This window comes from Oncorhynchus keta, chromosome 26 (assembly GCF_023373465.1).
Source record: "Oncorhynchus keta strain PuntledgeMale-10-30-2019 chromosome 26, Oket_V2, whole genome shotgun sequence".
Lineage (NCBI taxonomy): Eukaryota > Metazoa > Chordata > Actinopteri > Salmoniformes > Salmonidae > Oncorhynchus > Oncorhynchus keta.
Genome location: NC_068446.1, coordinates 3968563 through 3991790, shown reverse-complemented (window position 1 = coordinate 3991790; position 23228 = coordinate 3968563). Strand labels below are relative to the sequence as shown.

General features: G+C 42.2%; 1 protein-coding gene across 1 annotated transcript in view; it reads left to right on the top strand.

Moving 5' to 3' along the window:
* The window catches only part of LOC118358616 (collagen alpha-1(XXIV) chain-like), a 124857-nt gene that overhangs the window by 51261 nt on the left and 50368 nt on the right, over positions 1 to 23228 (top strand). Inside the window, exons 18-28 of the mRNA XM_052480072.1 lie at positions 3087 to 3140; positions 3333 to 3377; positions 7744 to 7788; positions 12107 to 12160; positions 14824 to 14877; positions 15004 to 15057; positions 17044 to 17097; positions 17796 to 17849; positions 17970 to 18077; positions 18292 to 18345; positions 20083 to 20190. Coding sequence (XP_052336032.1) covers positions 3087 to 3140; positions 3333 to 3377; positions 7744 to 7788; positions 12107 to 12160; positions 14824 to 14877; positions 15004 to 15057; positions 17044 to 17097; positions 17796 to 17849; positions 17970 to 18077; positions 18292 to 18345; positions 20083 to 20190 — 684 coding nt within the window. The remainder of the gene's footprint in view (positions 1 to 3086; positions 3141 to 3332; positions 3378 to 7743; positions 7789 to 12106; positions 12161 to 14823; positions 14878 to 15003; positions 15058 to 17043; positions 17098 to 17795; positions 17850 to 17969; positions 18078 to 18291; positions 18346 to 20082; positions 20191 to 23228) is intronic.

Genomic DNA, 23228 nt, shown 5'->3' with positions numbered 1-23228 from the left:
TGATTTGAATGCCCTCTGGTATTTCGGGAACATCTGTTCTGATATAAACATACATGACTGTATACTCCAGTGTTTATCGCTCGGGTACTACAGGCTAAAGTACTGTACAGCAGCAAAGCGAAACGGCTCAGGTCGTTGCCGGTCTACGCCGCCACAGGGCCAATCTCACTGTTGTTATCTTAACCCTACTTATGGCCTTCTCTTACCCTCCGAGCTATAAAGACATAATGTCTGGGTGATACAATGTTACGTTTACAATGCATTCTGTCACAGTGTACGGTAGGACAAAGAGGCAGTGCATTCTAGGAATAGTATGTTGACCCAGTAGTAACTACAGGCTGGGAGCACACAGAGGATCTCCGTCTGTTCCTAGACTACAGGTAACTGCCAAAATAAAGGAAACGCCAACAGGAATATTTTACTTTCACCCCTCTTATCTCTCTCTCTCTCTGATTTATTATCCCTGAGAGCAATTCAGTCTGGGAAGACGCTTGGTCTCAGGAATGTATTTTTTATTGCTCCGTTTGATGATCTTACATAACTATACAAGATATTACCTGCAGTCAAATAGTAGATATGACCCAGTAGTAACTACATGTAACTGCCAAAATAAAGGAAGCCACGCAACATAAAGTGTCTTAATAGAGCGTTGGGCCACCACGAGACGCCAGAACAGCTTCAATGCGCCTTGGCATAGATTCTACAGGTGTCTGGAACTTTATTGGAGGGTTACGGCACCATTCTTCCACGAGAAATTTCATCATTTGGTGTTTTGTTGATGGTGGTGGAAAACGCTGTCTCAGGCCCAGCTCCAGAATCTCCCATAAGTGTTAAATTGGGTTGAGATCTGATGACTGAGACGCACACGCACACGCACACACACACACACACACACACACACACAACCCTTTAGCTCCTTTGAGACCCCTCTTTCAAAGTCACTGAGGTCTCTTCCTCTAGCCATGGTAACCACAATAATGGGCAACTGGACATGTTATACTTGACCCTAAGCATGATGGGATGTTAATTGCTTAATCAACTCTGGAACCATATTATAAAATACGGTATCCCTCCAGAGCCGCCCCTAGCCGTTTGAGGCCCATAAGCAAGATTTGGTTGGAGGGAAAATCTTAAAATTGTATAACTTATTTCATTTTTTGCAATGACTTATGCCTTGTTAATATGATATCTGAGTGAGCGTGACTAACAAAATCAATGGGGGCCCCCTGGTGGTCAGGGCACGTGCCCTTTGTTCCCACTCAGTAATTTGCCCATCATTGCTAAATTTAGATAGCTGGCTAGATTAATTTACCAATATAAAGAATTGTATCAGACATGTGCTAATTGACTAACAGAACATGTAGAACCTGCACCTGTATTCTACTATTCTGACTCTCAAAAGTCAGTTGATAACTGAGTTCCTAAAAAAAAAATGGTCAGGGGGGCCCTTAGGAGCCGGAGGCCCTAAGCAACCACTTATGTCGCTTATGCCAAGGCCAGCCCTGTAAGTGTTTCCTTTATTTTGGCAGTTAACTGGATATGTGGACTATGAACTACAGTAGTACTATAAACTATTACCTGCAGACAGACAATAGCTAGGGACCAATAATTCAGTCTGACGCATAATCTTTTACCTCTTGACCTACTGTCTTTGTGTCTTTCAGTTGTCCTCATTGACCTCGCAATGTGTAATATCTCTCGGCAATCTCTGGCTTTGATATCTCACTTGGCTCACTCAATTGACCAATTCAAACCGGGATAGAATTTGAGTAAGATTTTGTATATATGATGAGTGTGCGTGAACTTGAACAGAGGCTTCTGTGCTAAGCCATATAACTGACTGGACGAGGTGCTTGTTAACTAACCTGAATGAGCCATTCACCCGTCTGTAGCCTACAGCTTTAGGATCAAGTTTTTAAAAAGTTGCAATTTCCAATTCTGCTATTAAATTTATGATTTTTTGATTTGGCCTGACTAGCGGTGGCTCTGCTATCATTTTGCTTGGCCTTGAAAGCCAGGTGGACATCGGAGACCCAATCAATGTATCCACTCACTCACATAGCTGTGTTGAATAGTTTTATGAGTAAGAAAACACATATTTAGACTCTGTTTGACTTATTTTCCCGCTGTGTATCTTTGGCCTGAACCAAGGTAAGTGTTGTGTGTAGCTTAGCAGAGTCCACTATCAGCAGACAGAGCAGCACAGTCCAATAAAGCACACACACTTCTTAAGACTGAATGTGGCTTTTTATGTATTGAGGACAGAGTGTGGGGGGGTGAGAGGGGGGAGAGAGAGAGAGAGAGAGAGAGAGAGAGAGAGAGAGAGAGAGAGAGAGAGAGAGAGAGAGAGAGAGAGAGAGAGAGAGAGAGAGAGAGAGAGAGAGAGAGAGAGAGAGAGAGAGAGAGAGAGAGAGAGAGAGAGAGAGAGAGAGAGAGAGAGAGAGAGAGAGAGAGAGAGAGAGAGAGAGAGAGAGAGAGAGAGAGAGAGAGAGAGAGAGAGAGAGAGATGGGGTTGCTGGAAATCCCTACCTGTGAGGCAGGAGAGGAATGTTAGAACCTCAGGGAGTGACACAAAGAGGAACGGACACAACAGTCCAATCAGACAGAACAGGAAGAGCACAGCATCAACGCAGCCTGGAGGGGTCTTATTTAAAAGATGACTATCTCCACCCTCTATCTGGGGCTGCAGAGATGGTTTGGTGCTTGGGGGGGGTCAGGTGATCACTCCCAGGTTGTGGATATTAAGTGATCCGTCTGTTTTGTCTCTGGAACTCCATGTGTTCAAAGAAAGAAAAAAAAGGCCTTCACACTACACTGCTCCCACATGCTGCTCTCAACACCAATGCCCCCATATCCCATATTGTACACTACTAAGTAGCTGTGAGTGTGTGTGGGTGGGTGTGTTGCCTGTATACACGAGTGCCGTTGTGTGATGTGATGGTTGAGTGGTTTGTAAACAGAGTTGGTTACAGAGAGGACTAAGCTGTTTCTGTGTCATAGAGACCCGGGACACACACACACACACACACACACATACACACACACACATACACATACATGGCTAAGCAGCTGTTTCCGTGTCATAGGGGCCGAGGGGTGCAGAGGGTCCACTTGGGGAACCAGGGCCTGAGGGCATCAAGGTAAACACTCTTTTAAACATATTTTCACCCTCCAAAGAATAATATAATGTATGTCCTCATTTAACCTGAAAACATTGTTCTGTGCACTTTGACCTGATTAAAAGTATCTTATTGCTGCCTCACTGAGATGTTTCTCTCTTTCTTTCTATCGCTCTGTCTCCCTCTCGATGTCTCTCACCCTCTCCTTTGCAGGGAGAGCAGGGTGAAGGAGGAAAGAAAGGGGAGCCTGGGTTCATTGTGAGTACTCTGAATTATTTTGGGGGTCACCTGTCTGACTTGAAGGAGTGACGCTTTTACTTTCTGCCACAATGTCTTGTCCCCAGACCTAGCACAGGCCTCAACAACTTGTCTGATTTCTATTAAACATCAGCAACGTGTGTGTGTGTGTGTGTGTGTGTGTGTGTGTGTGTGTGTGTGTGTGTGTGTGTGTGTGTGTGTGTGTGTGTGTGTGTGTGTGTGTGTGTGTGTGTGTGTGTGTGTGTGTGTGTGCCAGTCAGTTTGTTCCTGTGTGTCACTGAGCATGTTTCTGCAGATGCCTCTGTCCTTATACTGGAAACATGGAAAAGGCTCCAGGAGACCACTAAAAATAATTGAATCTCAACAGCAAGTCCTTTCTGGTTCACCTGACTAATGACAGGCCAGAATGAGGCACGGCTACTTCCTGTCACCCCTGCTCCTGAAATCATTCTACAGAACAGACCCCACTGTTAAAGGGAACATTTCATTTTGGCGTTGTAGTGAGGTTGGTAGCAACATGGAAAATTGTTGTGGAAATCTGTTGCAGCTCAAGTCGACCACAAAGATCCACAATGCAATGGTCAGCTGGTTAGCAAACACTACTACACACAATAATACCATGACAATATCAGCATGTAACGTAGCTAGTTAGCTGTGAAATCAACTAAACACTACTACACACAATAATACCAAAGACAATATCAGCATGTAACGTAGCTAGTTAGCTGTGAAATCAACTAAACACTACTACACACAATAATACCAAGGACAATATCAGCATGTAACGTAGCTAGTTAGCTGTGAAATCAACTAAACACTACTACACGCAATAATACCAAAGACAATATCAGCATGTAACGTAGCTAGTTAGCTGTGAAATCAACTAAACACTACTACACACAATAATACCAAGGACAATATCAGCATGTAACGTAGCTAGTTAGCTGTGAAATCAACTAAACACTACTACACACAATAATACCAAGGACAATATCAGCATGTAACGTAGCTAGTTAGCTGTGAAATCAACTAAACACTACTACACACAATAATACCAAAGGCAATATCAGCATGTAACGTAGCTAGTTAGCTGTGAAATCAACTAAACACTACTACACACAATAATACCAAGGACAATATCAGCATGTAACGTAGCTAGTTAGCTGTGAAATCAACTAAACACTACTACACACAATAATACCAAAGGCAATATCAGCATGTAACGTAGCTAGTTAGCTGTGAAATCAACTAAACACTACTACACACAATAATACCAAGGACAATATCAGCATGTAACGTAGCTAGTTAGCTGTGAAATCAACTAAACAATACTACACACAATAATACCAAGGACAATATCAGCATGTAACGTAGCTAGTTAGCTGTGAAATCAACTAAACACTACTACACACAATAATACCAAAGACAATATCAGCATGTAACGTAGCTAGTTAGCTGTGAAATCAACTAAACACTACTACACACAATAATACCAAAGGCAATATCAGCATGTAACGTAGCTAGTTAGCTGTGAAATCAACTAAACACTACTACACACAATAATACCAAAGGCAATATCAGCATGTAACGTAGCTAGTTAGCTGTGAAATCAACTAAACACTACTACACACAATAATACCAAGGACAATATCAGCATGTAACGTAGCTAGTTAGCTGTGAAATCAACTAAACACTACTACACACAATAATACCAAAGACAATATCAGCATGTAACGTAGCTAGTTAGCTGTGAAATCAACTAAACACTACTACACACAATAATACCAAGGACAATATCAGCATGTAACGTAGCTAGTTAGCTGTGAAATCAACTAAACACTACTACACACAATAATACCAAAGACAATATCAGCATGTAACGTAGCTAGTTAGCTGTGAAATCAACTAAACACTACTACACACAATAATACCAAAGGCAATATCAGCATGTAACGTAGCTAGTTAGCTGTGAAATCAACTAAACAATATTACACACAATAATACCAAAGACAATATCAGCATGTAACGTAGCTAGTTAGCTGTGAAATCAACTAAACACTACTACACACAATAATACCAAGGACAATATCAGCATGTAACGTAGCTAGTTAGCTGTGAAATCAACTAAACACTACTACACGCAATAATACCAAAGACAATATCAGCAAGTAACGTAGCTAGTTAGCTGTGAAATCAACTAAACACTACTACACGCAATAATACCAAAGACAATATCAGCAAGTAACGTAGCTAGTTAGCTGTGAAATCAACTAAACACTACTACACGCAATAATACCAAAGGCAATATCAGCATGTAACGTAGCTAGTTAGCTGTGAAATCAACTAAACACTACTACACACAATAATACCAAGGACAATATCAGCATGTAACGTAGCTAGTTAGCTGTGAAATCAACTAAACACTACTACACACAATAATACCAAAGGCAATATCAGCATGTAACGTAGCTAGTTAGCTGTGAAATCAACTAAACACTACTACACACAATAATACCAAAGACAATATCAGCATGTAACGTAGCTAGTTAGCTGTGAAATCAACTAAACACTACTACACACAATAATACCAAGGACAATATCAGCATGTAACGTAGCTAGTTAGCTGTGAAATCAACTAAACACTACTACACACAATAATACCAAAGGCAATATCAGCATGTAACGTAGCTAGTTAGCTGTGAAATCAACTAAACACTACTACACGCAATAATACCAAAGACAATATCAGCAAGTAACGTAGCTAGTTAGCTGTGAAATCAACTAAACACTACTACACGCAATAATACCAAAGACAATATCAGCAAGTAACGTAGCTAGTTAGCTGTGAAATCAACTAAACACTACTACACACAATAATACCATGACAATATCAGCATGTAACGTAGCTAGTTAGCTGTGAAATCAACTAAACACTACTACACACAATAATACCAAGGACAATATCAGCATGTAACGTAGCTAGTTAGCTGTGGAACACTATACACTAAACACTATACATTTGGAAGTCTACATCTCACCATGTTCAACCTACAAATGGATGAGTCTAACATTCGCAACGGCAGATATACTTTTGAGGAGATGGGGAAACGTTGCCCGTGCTACTGTACGTCAATGGGCTGCGCGGTGCATTCTGGGCGATTCCGGGACAAGGTGCGCTCTCCTCCAAGGAGTAAATGGGAGTCTGTTGGGCTATAAGTACAATAAGTTAACAATAAGAAACAACATTACAAATATTTTCCAAGATAGTTAGCCATGTTAGCACACTGGAGTAAAGAGGCAGACCAATAGGGAAAAATGTGCTAGACCCTCCGTTAAACGACACATTTCTCAAGGCAGGAATATCGCAGAAAACATGGCCAATGGCCCATTTGTGTAGGTGCCGTTGAACCCCCCCCCCAATATACTAAACATATGTCATGTCTACGTTTGAATAGAAAGGTCACCCATGGGCCGCCATGAGCTAAGGTTGAGCGTGCCGTTAAGATCTGTGTGGGAGATCATTAGACTTTCCAGTTTTTATTTACGCCGTGTGCCGTTCTTCTGAAGGCTGTGTCGCGTTACCGTCAAATAAACAACCTCCTCCAGCTCACAGGGATGAGACCTGAACTAAAGACAGAAAACACCCAACCCCTGGCTTTATATTTGCTAGTGGCAATTGTCTCCAATTAGGTTGGGGGGTTTCATTAAAAACACATCCTGTATATTGGGTGGAGCCATTGGCTAAAACGGCAGACCCAAAGCTCGGATGGAGAGTCAGGGGAGGTGCTTGGATGAATCTCGATGAGTGTCATGGTTCCTAACATAACGGACCAGTGCAACATCGCTGACTCTTTGATGTCTTATGACTGCAAAAGGATATACATTTCTGTTGAAAGTTGGACAATAAAAGCATCTCCTCTAATCTAGCTTTAATACCTTCAGTGGCATTTTCCTTTAACAGAGGACAGTTCAGTTAGGAGCAGTAATGTTAATAGGTGAACTATAGTAGCTCCACTAAGTTTTTTTTATTTTTTACCTTAATTTAACTAGGCAGTTAAGAACAAATTCTTATTTTCAATGACGGCCTAGGAACAGTGGGTTAACTGCCTGTTCAGGGGCAGAACAACAGATTTATACCTTGTCAGCACAGGGGCTTGAACTTGCAACCTTCCACTTATTAGTCCAACACTCTAACCACTAGGCTACCCTGCCGCCCCAGTTGTGGATATCCTGGAAGAATGGAAGACATCCATAAGACTTACATAATACCAACAGGTGCATTTAGTCCACTAGGGATGGTACTGGTACATTCATCATGCAATTTATCGTCCCTGACCCATCTATTCCATACCTTTTCCTCTTGCAGGGGAAAGCTGGCGGTCCAGGGGAGAGAGGTCTACCGGGGAAACCTGTGAGTACCTTGCATTACATTCACCTGTAGTATCTCCGTTTCCTTTGACGGGTTTGATTGAAAGGTTCTATAAGGTAAAGATACCTATCACTGTGTACAACAACACCACAGCTACATGAGACATAATAAAAGTCCTGGCCCTATAAAGAATGTCCACTACAGCGTCCTACCTGTAATATAAGCCATCATTAAAAAGGTGCACTGAAACAACAAGGTGTGTGTGAAAGACACATTTGATTGATTAAAACAACCCGAGAGCCAAAGGGATAAATTGAAGGGTGTGTGTGCGTGTGTGTGTGTGTGTGTGTGTGTGTGCATGTGGGCTCTTTCGTGTGTGTGCCTGCAGGCACATGTGAAAGACTGTCCCGTAGTGCCCAGACCTTGAGGCCTGCCTGGCTGCGGTGTGCTTCTACTCTCATGTGTCCCTGGTGGCGGTAAATGGAGACTGAGATGTTTTAATGTACAAACGGTCTTTGCAACGAGGGGAAAGATCTGCGTTTGTGCTTAGTTAATGATGGATTGCAGAGTTGTAATATAATCGCTGAACTATATAGCAGTTCCCCACTGAAGGGAAATTAATTAAAGAAACACGCATACCGAAGGACTTCGTATTAACAGTGAGCTTCACATAAATGTTGGTGTTGGCTGCTGTCAGCCCAGTCCACACACACATTTCTCTCTGTGTCTTTCTTTATCTCTGTGTGGCCAGAGGTGATGATTCTCAATGTTGTGCTCCCGAGTGGCGCAGCGGTCTAAGGCACTGCATCTCAGTGCTTGAGGCGTCACTACAGACACCCTGGTTGGAATCCAAGCTGTATCACAAACCGGCCGTGATTGGGAGTCCCACAGGGCAGCAGACAACTGGCCCAGCGTCGTCCGGGTTTGGCCGTTGTAGGCCGTCATTGGGAGTCCCACAGGGCGGCAGACAACTGGCCCAGCGTCGTCCGGGTTTGGCCGTTGTAGGCCGTCATTGGGAGTCCCACAGGGCGGCAGACAACTGGCCCAGCGTCGTCCGGGTTTGGCCGTTGTAGGCCGTCATTGGGAGTCCCACAGGGCGGCAGACAACTGGCCCAGCGTCGTCCGGGTTTGGCCGTTGTAGGCCGTCATTGGGAGTCCCACAAGGCGGCAGACAACTGGCCCAGCGTCGTCCGGGTTTGGCCGTTGTAGGCCGTCATTGTAAAGAAGAATTTTGTTCTTAACTGACTTGCCTGGTTAAATAAAGAATGCATAAAATAATAATGCCGAATAGAACCTGCTGCTCAATGAATCTTGGATCCATTCACAGATGCTTGGCCGGTTCATTTAGTTTGATAAAAGACCTCCTTTCCAGCTCTCTTAAGTCACGCTTTGGTGTACGACTTGACAAGCGATGTTTGTAATTGTTTTTAACTGATGCGCCGCTGCGCACACACACACACACTAGCAGCGACCTGTCCTGCTCAGTGTCTAAATGCAATCTTTTGTATAAAGCGAAGTCTATGAACACGGATCAGTTTGTGTGTGTCAGGGGGAATGGGTGTTACCGTGGGTGTTAAAACAGGTCATTTTTCCTCAGCGGTAAAACACACAATAATGCAACTGTAAATCCCCACTGTGATGACATGGTGAGCCCACGAAGTCCCCATGAACCACCTCTAATGTACATTGATGTACAGAAGAGTGAGGTTTTAGATTGGGGGTGCGGGTTCCGTTCCGTTGAGCAGAGTTTGGCGCTCTTACAACTCTAATCCTCAATATTAAAGTCTTTAAAACTACAAGGAAAGATTTTCCATCCAACAGTATGTTTTCTCCAGTATCTAACAGTATGTCTAGTGCCGTCAGGAAACGACTAAAGTAAACATAGATCTGACAGGCAGCGTAGAGGAGCTCTGTATTCTCCCCAGTGACCTCTAGAGCCACAGTGCCATCTTGTGTTCAGTGTTGCAAAATACATATTTGAGGGACAGTGAGACTGCAAGTGTGGTACTGTACTGAAGTCATCTGCTTTGTCATACACTATATATCTCTATCAATTTTCATTAAAACTAAGCTGCGGTTGAATAAAATATTTAAGAATTGGAGGATGATTGCATGTGACATTGACAAATGGCTTCCTTAACCTCCACCATGCTTCGATCAACAAGCTGGATGTTCTTTTCAGTCCTCTCTGACACATTTTAGGAACATTTGTGCAAACATAGCTTTGATTTACACTTTTAATTAAATATATTCCCGTCTTATGTTGACTCTTTTGACTCACAATGTTTTCAGCACTCTCTCTCTCTCAGGGCCTTTGTAAGAGTTCTGAAAATGACCATTCCCCTTTCTTTCTTTCTTTTTTTTTTAAATCTCTTTGTTTTGTGCTGTTTTACAGACATATTTAATGTGGTTATTATGTTATTAGGGGATTTTGAGTAATGCTTTACACTTACCATTACAACAGGGGTTGTAAATAGTAGAGTCCCTTACTGGCACCTCACGTGGAAGAGTTACAGTACTACAGAGAGGGTTATGTCATAGCCCCAACTTTAACGTCTTGACGTTACAACAGGGGTTGTAAATAGTAGAGGTCCCATACTGGCACCCTACAACAGGGGTTGTAAATAGTAGAGTCCCTTACTGGCACCCTACAACAGGGGTTGTAAATAGTAGAGTCCCTTACTGGCACCCTACAACAGGGGTTGTAAATAGTAGAGGTCCCATACTGGCACCCTACAACAGGGGTTGTAAATAGTAGAGTCCCTTACTGGCACCCTACAACAGGGGTTGTAAATAGTAGAGTCCCTTACTGGCACCCTACAACAGGGGTTGTAAATAGTAGAGTCCCTTACTGGCACCCTACAACAGGGGTTGTAAATAGTAGAGGTCCATTACTGGCACCCTACAACAGGGGTTGTAAATAGTAGAGTCCCTTACTGGCACCCTACAACAGGGGTTGTAAATAGTAGAGTCCCTTACTGGCACCCTACAACAGGGGTTGTAAATAGTAGAGTCCCTTACTGGCACCCTACAACAGGGGTTGTAAATAGTAGAGTCCCTTACTGGCACCTCACGTGCAAGAGTTACAGTACTACAGAGAGGGTTATGTCATAGCCCCAACTTTAACATCCTGACGTTACAACAGGGGTTGTAAATAGTAGAGGTCCATTACTGGCACCCTACAACAGGGGTTGTAAATAGTAGAGTCCCTTACTGGCACCCTACAACAGGGGTTGTAAATAGTAGAGGTCCCTTACTGGCACCCTACAACAGGGGTTGTAAATAGTAGAGTCCCTTACTGGCACCCTACAACAGGGGTTGTAAATAGTAGAGTCCCTTACTGGCACCCTACAACAGGGGTTGTAAATAGTAGAGTCCCTTACTGGCACCCTACAACAGGGGTTGTAAATAGTAGAGTCCCTTACTGGCACCCTACAACAGGGGTTGTAAATAGTAGAGTCCCTTACTGGCACCCTACAACAGGGGTTGTAAATAGTAGAGTCCCTTACTGGCACCCTACAACAGGGGTTGTAAATAGTAGAGTCCCTTACTGGCACCCTACAACAGGGGTTGTAAATAGTAGAGTCCCTTACTGGCACCCTACAACAGGGGTTGTAAATAGTAGAGTCCCTTACTGGCACCCTACAACAGGGGTTGTAAATAGTAGAGTCCCTTACTGGCACCCTACAACAGGGGTTGTAAATAGTAGAGGTCCCTTACTGGCACCTCATGTGGAAGAGTTACAGTACTACAGAGAGAGTTATGTCATAGCCCCAAATTGAACGTCCTGACGTTGCACTTCTATACTAAGTGTAAGTGGAATTTGTAAGTGTTGTTCTGAACGACGTGGAATTTATTTCGGGGACAAAGGAATATGACACCGACGCTGAGATGGCTGCGCTCTGTGTCGTTTGTCTCTAACACCGTGCAATTTTGTAACCACAATGGGCCAAGCGATGTGTGTAGAATATCACACCGATCACAGATGCAATCAGCGACATAATATTTCAGATCCGATAGTAAAACCTTTGATACCCTTTTGAATGACTTTTATTAAGCCACGGTCAATAGCTTCTTTCCCCAGTTGTGACAGAAACTGTTCCCCTTGTGTTTGTGTTCAGGATGGATCAGGTTCAGGAGTCAAGTTTATTGGCTTGTCCCTTCCCAACTTCTCTACGGGGATGTCTCCGTTCCTGGAATATTATAACCCCCCCCCCTCTTTTTTCTGCATGACTTACTGGTCTGTATGTTTTCCTCTCTAGTCTGATCAGATCCATGGGTAGTCCCTCTGGTAGGCTCTGTATCTGGTTCATCCTGTAGTGGGACTATATGTTGGTGACCTCTGACCTGTCTCTCTCAGGGGAAAGCTGGGATCCCTGGAAGCACTGGAGAGAGGGGAGCCCATGGTGAACCAGTGAGTATCAGTCAATCAGTCAATCGAACAGTTGTCACAGTGCTTTTAGTGACCCTGCCTAAAACCCTAAACACATTGGCTGCTTGCACACTGGAAGGAATTTAGCTGACCTCCCTTACAACCTGATGAGGGAAAAATCTGTGACATACCGTGACGGTGATAAAAATGTCGGACTATCATTGTGAAGTGGACATTCATTGGCAAAGCGATTAAGCCTCTCTTTCTCCTGAGGCATATCCTGTCAGGGTAAAACATGTCAGGCCGTCGCTCTAAATGTTTTTTTCCCCCCACCCAGTCTAAACATGTAATCAGATCTGGTGTTACTCAACCCCCACTTAATCAGTTGCTCCAGTGCTCTGTAAAAAAACAATCAGGGAGGAAGGAGCTGGGTGATTTTCATGTGGCTGACGGGATGTGTGTGTGACTACTTTTTCCAGCCTTTGATACTGACTATGCACGCGCTCACAAACACATTAGACACACACACAAAGGGAAGGAAACACACACATGCACACACTTTACCCCCATATTAGCCCTCTCAAGAATAAGTCCCCAAATGTTCATATTTCATGGAAAACAGTGGAGAACCCCTCAAGAACATCTGAAATGTCAATCAACAAATATTTGACTAAGTTATATCAATAACCCCCATATCCATGGTTTACATTATGTTCAGTTTATTTGACTAAGTTATATCAATAACCCCCATATCCATGGTTTACATTATGTTCAGTTTATTTGACTAAGTTATTTCAATAACCCCCATATCCATGGTTTACATTATGTTCAGTTTATTTGACTAAGTTATATCAATAACCCCCATATCCATGGTTTACATTATGTTCAGTTTATTTGACTAAGTTATATCAATAACCCCCATATCCATGGTTTACATTATGTTCAGTTTATTTGACTAAGTTTATATCAATAACATTATGTTCCCCATATCCATGGTTTACATTATGTTCAGTTTATTTGACTAAGTTATATCAATAACCCCCATATCCATGGTTTACATTATGTTCAGTTTATTTGACTAAGTTATATCAATAACCCCCATATCCATGGTTTACATTATGTTCAGTTTATTTGACTAAGTTATATCAATAACCCCCATATCCATGGTTTACATTATGTTCAGTTTATTTGACTAAGTTATATCAATAACCCCCATATCCATGGTTTACATTATGTTCAGTTTATTTGACTAAGTTATATCAATAACCCCATATCCATGGTTTACATTATGTTCAGTTTATTTGACTAAGTTATATCAATAACCCCCATATCCATGGTTTACATTATGTTCAGTTTATTTGACTAAGTTATATCAATAACCCCCATATCCCATGTTCAGGTTTACATTATGTTCAGTTTATTTGACTAAGTTATATCAATAACCCCCATATCCATGGTTTACATTATGTTCAGTTTATTTGACTAAGTTATATCAATAACCCCCATATCCATGGTTTACATTATGTTCAGTTTATTTGACTAAGTTATATCAATAACCCCCATATCCATGGTTTACATTATGTTCAGTTTATTTGACTAAGTTATATCAATAACCCCATATCCATGGTTTACATTATGTTCAGTTTATTTGACTAAGTTATATCAATAACCCCCATATCCATGGTTTACATTATGTTCAGTTTATTTGACTAAGTTATATCAATAACCCCCATATCCATGGTTTACATTATGTTCAGTTTATTTGACTAAGTTATATCAATAACCCCATATCCATGGTTTACATTATGTTCAGTTTATTTGACTAAGTTATATCAATAACCCCCATATCCATGGTTTACATTATGTTCAGTTTATTTGACTAAGTTATATCAATAACCCCCATATCCATGGTTTACATTATGTTCAGTTTATTTGACTAAGTTATATCAATAACCCCCATATCCATGTTTTACATTATGTTCAGTTTATTTGACTAAGTTATATCAATAACCCCCATATCCATGGTTTACATTATGTTCAGTTTATTTGACTAAGTTATATCAATAACCCCCATATCCATGGTTTACATTATGTTCAGTTTATTTGACTAAGTTATATCAATAACCCCCATATCCATGGTTTACATTATGTTCAGTTTATTTGACTAAGTTATATCAATAACCCCCATATCCATGGTTTACATTATGTTCAGTTTATTTGACTAAGTTATATCAATAACCCCCATATCCATGGTTTACATTATGTTCAGTTTATTTGACTAAGTTATATCAATAACCCCCATATCCATGGTTTACATTATGTTCAGTTTATTTGACTAAGTTATATCAATAACCCCCATATCCATGGTTTACATTATGTTCAGTTTATTTGACTAAGTTATATCAATAACCCCCATATCCATGGTTTACATTATGTTCAGTTTATTTGACTAAGTTATATCAATAACCCCCATATCCATGGTTTACATTATGTTCAGTTTATTTGACTAAGTTATATCAATAACCCCCATATCCATGGTTTACATTATGTTCAGTTTATTTGACTAAGTTATATCAATAACCCCCATATCCATGGTTTACATTATGTTCAGTTTTTGCTTTGCACTCAATCAAGCCATGATCCGCCACATCACATGATATCACAGTAACCCCTGAGACCACTGATTGGCTGATTCTCTCCTCTAGGGGCCCAAAGGACCCACGGGGGATGCAGGACCTGATGGAGAGCAAGGACCTGAGGTAACTATTGTTTAATTTCAAATACTAGTTCGCTTTGAATTTCACTATACATCTGGATACACTCGCTGACTCTTTCTCACACACACACACACTTTTTGTCTTACTCCTCTTCTATTTTCCGCACAGGGTGCTCCTGGCGGAGAGGGGGAACCGGGTCCAGTTGGAGAACCTGGGATAAAGGTCAGTGTTCTGGCGGACAACTGATTGTGGTTTTAAGCCTCACGAAACGAAATGACAGCCAGACACATCCAAAGACCCATCAGTCTTACTACAGCTCAAGACTACAGCTTCTTAGATGTTACGCGTCTTATTTAGGGTAATTTGAGCAATTCTTGACCTTTTCTGATGGACATTTTGGTGTACAAAGCGTTCTGTGGACGTCGCAGGGTCAAGTGCCTTCTGGTGCCAGAAAGCCCCATCTGTCTGCCCTCCGCTACCACTCTGTCAGCGGAGCTGACTGAAGTGTCAGGTTTCACATACCATATTTGATTAAGGAGTGATGTGTCACATTTTTTTGGCTTAACCAGACAAATAATCAATTTACTCTCCCTCTGAGCGACGGAGCCCAGCCTCGGGAGACTGCATATTAAAGGGGACATTCTAGCAATTTCAGCAATCGTGTCGTGACCAGAAGTTCGGCTCTTTTTTTTTACTGAATCTGATCTTTTCAACTCGCTCAGTCAAAAGAACAAATCTTCCGTCCATTTGAGTCAGTAATGCCCAGAGTACGCAGGACCCCCTACCAGCGATCAATGAACTTAAAACTCGAAACAATCACAATACTGCCATCTTGTTCACCATAGGGGGTTTATTGGAGCGGTCATTTGTGACTGAGACTCATAAAAGTCTGCTTCAAACAATGTACATTCGTGATTGCTAGGCATACAAATACAATACCTTTGAAACAAGGTCTATTTGCAGCCACAACCGGACTAGATTAGGAACGACTCTTGGCGGAACGCTTGTCTGCCGCCAGGTCAGGGAGATTATTTAGCACCGTATTGTTGGCGCGCTGCAGCAGCACCCTCTGTCAGGACTGACACTGGAGGAGAGAAGCAGGTACCGGGGGAGTCAAACATTTAATCGGATCAAGACAGGAACAGCGTCAGCACACAAGGACATATGACAATCCGTGTTGAGGCGGGGAACAGAGCGGGGGAACAGACAGAGATAATGGAGGTAATGACAGAGGCGATTGAGTCCAATAATGCTGGGGAGCCCGGCGCCCTTGAGCGCCAGTGGCGTGATACCCTCAAGCGATTTGTTTGCTCGAGTTGTCTTGAGCAGAGGAAGGCTGTGTCCATAACATTCAATAATCAATTAATTTGCATTCATTCTTGCACCGTGTGATCAATTATCCATTAGGTCAAACAAGTGACTAAAATGAACGAGTCACTAGGAAAAACGGATCGTGACTCTCGAGACAGTCAAAAGAGTTGTTAATAATTAATCAATTGCGAACTGTCTTATTGTAATTCATTTCTAATTTGATCGTTACTACATTTAGAAAGCCTTTCAGTCATTTGTTCTATTGAAATATTTTTATTAATATTTTTTATACTTGAGCTTGTGTCCTCACAGTAAGAACACCTCAGCAATGTATACCCATTTTTAACAGAAAGGTGAGTTCCAGACCTTTCTCGAACTATGCAGCATTACTAGTTAATGGTTACGGCCATTTCATGAAAAATTACTTTTGGGTATGTCTATTTAGGCAGAAATCTACATTTTGCCATAACGTCTGGTTTACCGCCTAGCCTAATCCCCCATTAAACTTGTATGGTTGATCTACCTCAACATGATTAAAGTTGCCTTAGGAAAGAGGGCAATATGTCAATGTTAAGATGTGAGCGGCCCCAGGTCCTATTAGTAGGCTACTCACAATCCTCAGGGAGGGTTATGGCTTCTGTTCTGTGAACTCCTGATCACCCCTGTGGGGCTGTTAGCGTCCTTCTGAGAGATGACCACCTGAGCACTTGTATGAAAAAAGGCGGTCAACACTCGTAAATAAAGTACTTAAAAATGTCAGCAATACTTTATTTTCAAGTCGGTTTACTCTTGGGGTCCAGCACCTAAAGACTCAAATATATAACTTAGAGTTTAGCTTGTCTTATAGTCTTATTTTTGTATATACTCCTGAGCACCTCTGCTGTTGTGTCCCTGCAGGGCGATGTGGGGCCGTTTGGAGGAGAGGGGGAACAAGGACAGCAGGGAATGAGAGTGAGTCCTGAGTACTTCAGAATACCTTTTAATCACAGTCTATGATTCTAATCCTGCTCTGCTTGTGTTTGGGAGAATCCGATATGCCAGTATATTTACTCTGCCCTCATTTGATGGAGGCGTGTAATCCTCGGGCCGGAGACGGCCAGGACAGCGTTGCCTCTGATTTGTTTTTTGTTTTTGTCTTTTGGACTGTATCAATAACCTTTAGGGATGTTTCTCTCTCTCTCTTTGGGCAAGAGGAAAGCCCCACGGAGACTTAGAAAATCCCTGTAGAGAAAGAGCGCGTCCTTTGTGTCCAAGCTTAAACTCAGAGATCCTGTTTATGATTACTCAAATAATCACACTGTTTTTATTGTACATTCTTACTGACACTAATAACTAAATTCTCCAGACATGTTGGATTATTGGAGTACGCAATAGAGAAAACAGCAAGCATTTTTTTTTCTTTCGTTAACCCCAATGGCTTACATATACTGGAAGGAAAATATAATCGTCATCACAGTCAGGCTCTTTCCAATCTACAAGAACACACATGGTGCACATGCTCCATGCCCTGTGGGTCTGAGTGTACATACACATGAGTCGTCTATACGTACTGCCCAATAAATTCATTCCATAGGAACATTTAGCATGCTGTTACTTGTAACAATACGTGTTGCTATGGTTTTGGTCATGTGTGACTCTTTGTTTCTTAGAGTCTTCCAGGTCCTGCTGGTGAGGACGGGCCCCTGGGAAAAGATGGTCCGAAGGTAAACATACTGAACGTTCAGCCAAATTAGGGTGTTTGTGTTCTCTATTACACATTTGACCTCCACAGCATAATATTTTGCTGAAATGCTATCTTTTGCTGTCCCCTATCGTTGCCTCAGGGAGAGCCAGGTGACCGTGGGCCAATGGGCGAGGCAGGGGACAGGGGGATAGAGGGAGACCCTGGGCTTCCTGGGGCCACCGGACTGGCTGGAAAAAGTGGTTTCCCTGTAAGTTTTTCTGACAAACAATAATTACAACAATAGAGCCAAACACGATGATGCCTATGGGTCCCAGTAGGGGGCAGTCTTCACTTTAACAAAGCCTTGAGGTCCCTGGGGCATTCAAGGTGGTGTGGGCACACTGCAACAAAGGAGGTGTGACAAAGGTCAGTAGTCTAGACAAGTCCATAGATTGTTTCTAATGAATTTGACTCTCTACCAGGGACCGGAGGGGAAACAGGGTCCGCTGGGGAACCGTGGCAGGCATGGCAAGAAGGTAACCCTTCAGATGTTTTACTAGCTTGTTGATTGTTGATACGGTGCCTTCAGAAAGTATTCACACTCCTTGACTTATTCCACATTTTGTTGTGTTACAGCCTGAATTCAAAATGGATTAAATTGGTCAATTTGTTTTCAACCGTCTATGCACAATACCCCGTAATGGCAAAGTGGAAACATGTTTTTAGAAATGTTTCCAAATGTATTGAAAATGAAATACAGAAATAGCTCATTTACATAAGTCTTCACACCCCCGAGTCAATACTTTGTAGAAGCACCTTTGGCAGCGATTACTGTCTTTCTGGGTCTCTAAGAGCTTTCCACACCTGGACTATGTGACATTTGCCCATTTATTATTTTCTAAATTCTTCAAGCACTGTCAAATTTCTTGTTGATCCTTGCTAAAACAAACATTTCAGGTCTTGCCATATATTTTCAAGTAGATTTAAGCCAAAACTTTAATTAGGCCACTCAGGAACATTCACTGTCTTCGTGGGAAGCAACTCCAGTGTAGTTTTGGCCTTGTGTTTTAGGTTATTGTCCTGCTGAAAGGTGAATTCATTTATCCTGATAAACTCCCCAGTCCTTGACAATTACAAGCATAACCATAAAATTATGCAGCCATCACTATGCTTGAAAATATGGAGAGTAGTACTCAGTGATGTGTGGTATTGGATTTACCCCAAACATAACACTTTTGTATTCAGGACAAAAAGTGAATTGCTTTGCCATATATTTTTCAGCATTTCTTTAGTGCCTCGTTGCAAACAGGATCCATCTTTTAGGAATATTTGTATTTCTTTTCACTCTGTCAATTAGGATTAGTATTGTGGAGTAAATACAATGTTGTTGATCCATCCTCAGTTTTCTCCTATCACAGCCATGAAACTCTGTAACTATTTTATAGTCACCATTGGCCTCATGGTGAAATCCCTGGGCGGTTTCCTTCCTCTCCAGCAACCGAGTTAGGAAAGACGCCTGTATCTTTGTAGTGACTGACTGGATGTATTGATACACCATCCAAAGTGCAATTAATAACTTCACCAATCTAAAAGAGATATTTAATGTCTATTTTTTTTTTTTTCATTTTTACCCATCTACCAATAGGTGCCCTTATTTTTGAGGCATTGGAAAACCTCAGAGGTCTTAGTGGTTGAATTTGTGTTTGAAACTCACTGCTCGACTAAGGGACCTTACAGATTATTGTATTTGTCAGCTACAGAGATTATGTAGTCTTTCAAAATATCATGGTAAACAATATTATTGCGCACAGAGTGAGTCCATGCAACTTATTATGTGACTTGTTAAGCACATTTTTACCCCTGAACTTATTTAGGCTTGTCATACCAAAGGGGTTGAATAGTTATTGACTCAAGACATTTCAGCTTTTCATGTTTAATACATTTGTAAACATTTCAAAAAACATAATTCCACTTTGTCATTATGGGGTATTGTGTGTAGATCAGTGACACAAATCTACATTGAATCTATTTTAATTTCAGGCTGTACCACAACAAAATGTGGAAAAAGTCAAGGGGTGTGAATACTTTTTGAAGGGTCTGCACATCACTTGGATCCTCATCATCAGCGATACATCAGTGTCCAAGCTACACACACACACACACACACACACACACACACACACACACACACACACACACACACACACACACACACACACACACACACACACACACACACACACACACCATTGCTGTTGTTGTTTTGTGTTCAGGGAGAGGCAGGCAAACCAGGTCATATCGGAGAGACAGGGGACATCGGGGACATGGGCCAGAAAGGGGGCACAGGACTGAAAGGCGCCAGAGGAACCAGAGGCCCTGCAGTCAGTACCCACTTTCCTTTTATTCCAGTATAGTCTGTGACCTAACTTCCTGTGTGGGAGCCTGACAATTCCATTTAAATCTGTTTAACAAAGTGTCCCTCGTTAGTACTGAAGGGCGTAAATCTGTAAGGTATTTTGTTTTTTCTAGGTCTTCCAGTTTTATGTACATTAAAGAGCGAGCGATCCAAAAGTAAGCTCATACTGATAGTCACTGAAGGGTCAAGGCTTTGTAATAAAAAATGATCTGGCCAGGAGGACAGCATCCATGAAGCTATTAGTCTCAACAATAAACACTTTAAATGGGACTGTTTTAGTGTCCTCGTTGATTGAGATGAGGTAACACACTCAGCATCCTACCACCCAGTAGAAATGGTTATTGGTTATTGACACTCACAAACACTCACAATTGACTTGTTACATATATTGAACAAAAATATAAACGCAACATGTAAAGAGTTGGTCCAATGTTTCATGAGCTGAAATAACAGATCCCTGAAATGTTCACGAAGCTTATTTATCTAAAATGTTGTGTTTACATCCCTGTTAGTGAGCATTTACCTTTTGCCAAGATAATCCATCCACCTGACAGATGTGGCATATCAAGAAGATGATTAAACAGCATGAGTATTACACAGGTGCACCTTGTGCTGGGGACAATAAAAGTCACTCTATAATGTGCAGTTTTGTCACACAACACACGCTTTGGAGGGAGCGTTCAATTTGCATGCTGACTGCAGGAATGTCTAGCAGAGCTGTTGCCAAGGTAATTGAATGTTAATTTCACTACCATATGCTGCCTCCAATGTTGTTTTAGAGAATTTGGCAGTACGTTCAACCAGCCTCACAACCGCAGACCACATGTAACCACGCCAACCCAAGACCTCCACATCCAGCTTCTTCACCTGCAGGGAACGTCTGAAACCAGCCACCCGGACAGCTGATTCAATTTTGTGTTTGCACAACCAAAGAATTTCTGCACAAACTGTCAGAAACCGTCTCAGGGAAGCTCATCTCAGTCCTCATCGTTCTCACCTGAGCGGTTTCACTGCAGTTCGGCGTAGCAATCGACTTCTGTGGGAAAATGCTCAACTTCGATGGCCACTGGCACGCTGGAGAAGTGTGCTCTTCACCGATGAATGCTGGCTTCAACTGTACAGGGCAGATGGAACATGGTGGGGTTATGGTATGGGGAAGTACGGGCAGGCATAAGCTACGGACAACGAACACAATGGCATTTTATCGATGTCAATTTGAATGCATCAAGATACGATGACGAGATCCATGTTGCAAGGGTCTGTACACAATTCCTGGAAGCTGAAAATGTTTTAGTTCCTCCATGGCCTGCATATTCACCCGATGAGCAGCTTTGAGATGCTCTGGTTCGATGTGTACGACAGCGTTTCCAGTTCCCGTCAATATCCAGAAACTTCGCACAGCCATTGAAGAGGAGAGGGACAACATTCCACAGGCCACAATCAACGGCGGCATGAGGCAAATGGTGGCCGCACCAGACACTGACTGGTTTTCTGATCCACGTCCCTGCCTTTTTTTAAAGCATCTGTGACCAACAGATGCGTATCTGTATTCCCAGTCATGTGAAATCCCTTTATTAGGGCCCAATTAATTTCTTTCTACTGACTGATGTCCTTATATAGTGTGACTGAGTAAAATATTTTAAATTGTTGCAAGTTGCGTTTCTATTTTTGTTCAGTGTAGTCCCCCATCTCATTGGCAGGTCTGTGATATTCCATTAATAAGACTAACTCATTTCCATGAGTGTCTCCGGAGAATAACCAACTGTAAAAACATCTGAAACAGTAAAAGGAGAAAGCAGAGTAACCTAAACATTACTTTGTTCAGACCTGGCCAAGCCTCGGTCGGCTCAGTAGCTTAAAACTAATGCAAAGTGATCGGAGTCTTTTCCTATGTCATTCCATTATAAGCTCTGAAGCTAATCTTTCTCTGTTCCCTTTCAGTCGGTCAACTCAGTGCAACACAAGCTATGGGGGGAGTTCACGCGCTACCGCCCTCTGCTCAAGAACATTAGAACACGTGCCTCTCCGGAAGCTTCTGGATATTGTGGTCCTTCTGTGGCTCAGTTGGTAGAGCATGGCGCTTGTAACGCCAGGGTAGTGGGTTCGATTCCCGGGACCACCCAAACGTAGAATGTATGCACACATGTCTGTAAGTCGCTTTGGATAAAAGCGTCAGCTAAATGGCATATATTATTATTATTATTATTATTATTATTAAGCCCTGTGTTCCACATGACAAACCTGAGGCACGGATTCACTCCTTCAATTCTTCTGCTCTTCACCTCGAGCTGAGCAGAACAATTCAGACATTTCTTAAAAATAAGCTAAATGTATCAGGCTTAACTGTCCCACTTAAGGAGGGGATGCACACACGTTGGGTCTGTTAAAGTTTGGTAACTGGTTTTGTGAAGTTCCCTACCAATTCTTCTGCCTGTTTAGACTTGGCTGAGTACGATTGCAAACACAACGAAAATGATCAAGGCTAACAAGACAGATTCGGGTTTAAGACCATGCCCAAATAAATAAAAGATACTCACGTTAAAAATAAATAAAAATAACTCCCTCCAACGATACTCTTATGGCTTCTTCTCACAAGTGCCCGTACCTTGACTGGGTCTGAGTTACGGAACCCGGGGATGAATTGGGACTTGTCCTGTCTGTCTGAGGCGTGCGAAAGCAGCCCTAGCTCAATCCATTTGCTGTGCGCTCTGTCGCCGGCTAAGGGAGGTAACTTTAAGTGAGAGGGCGGCCGGGTCGGTGTGTGCTCCATACCTCTCTTCCCAGACTTGGCCGATGATCTGGTTTAATGTGGATGGGATCAGGCTAGCTCAACAGCACTGCATAGCGTGTCAGTCAGGTTAGCGAGCTAGCTACCGTACTGCCACAGGCGATCCCTGTCTCACATGGTGGAACTGTTTTTGTTGCTCTCTCGTTTAGCATCGTTCAGTCCCTTGGTTATTCTAAACGGGCCGTGCTGTGGTCAGAGAGATTCTCGAGACCGAA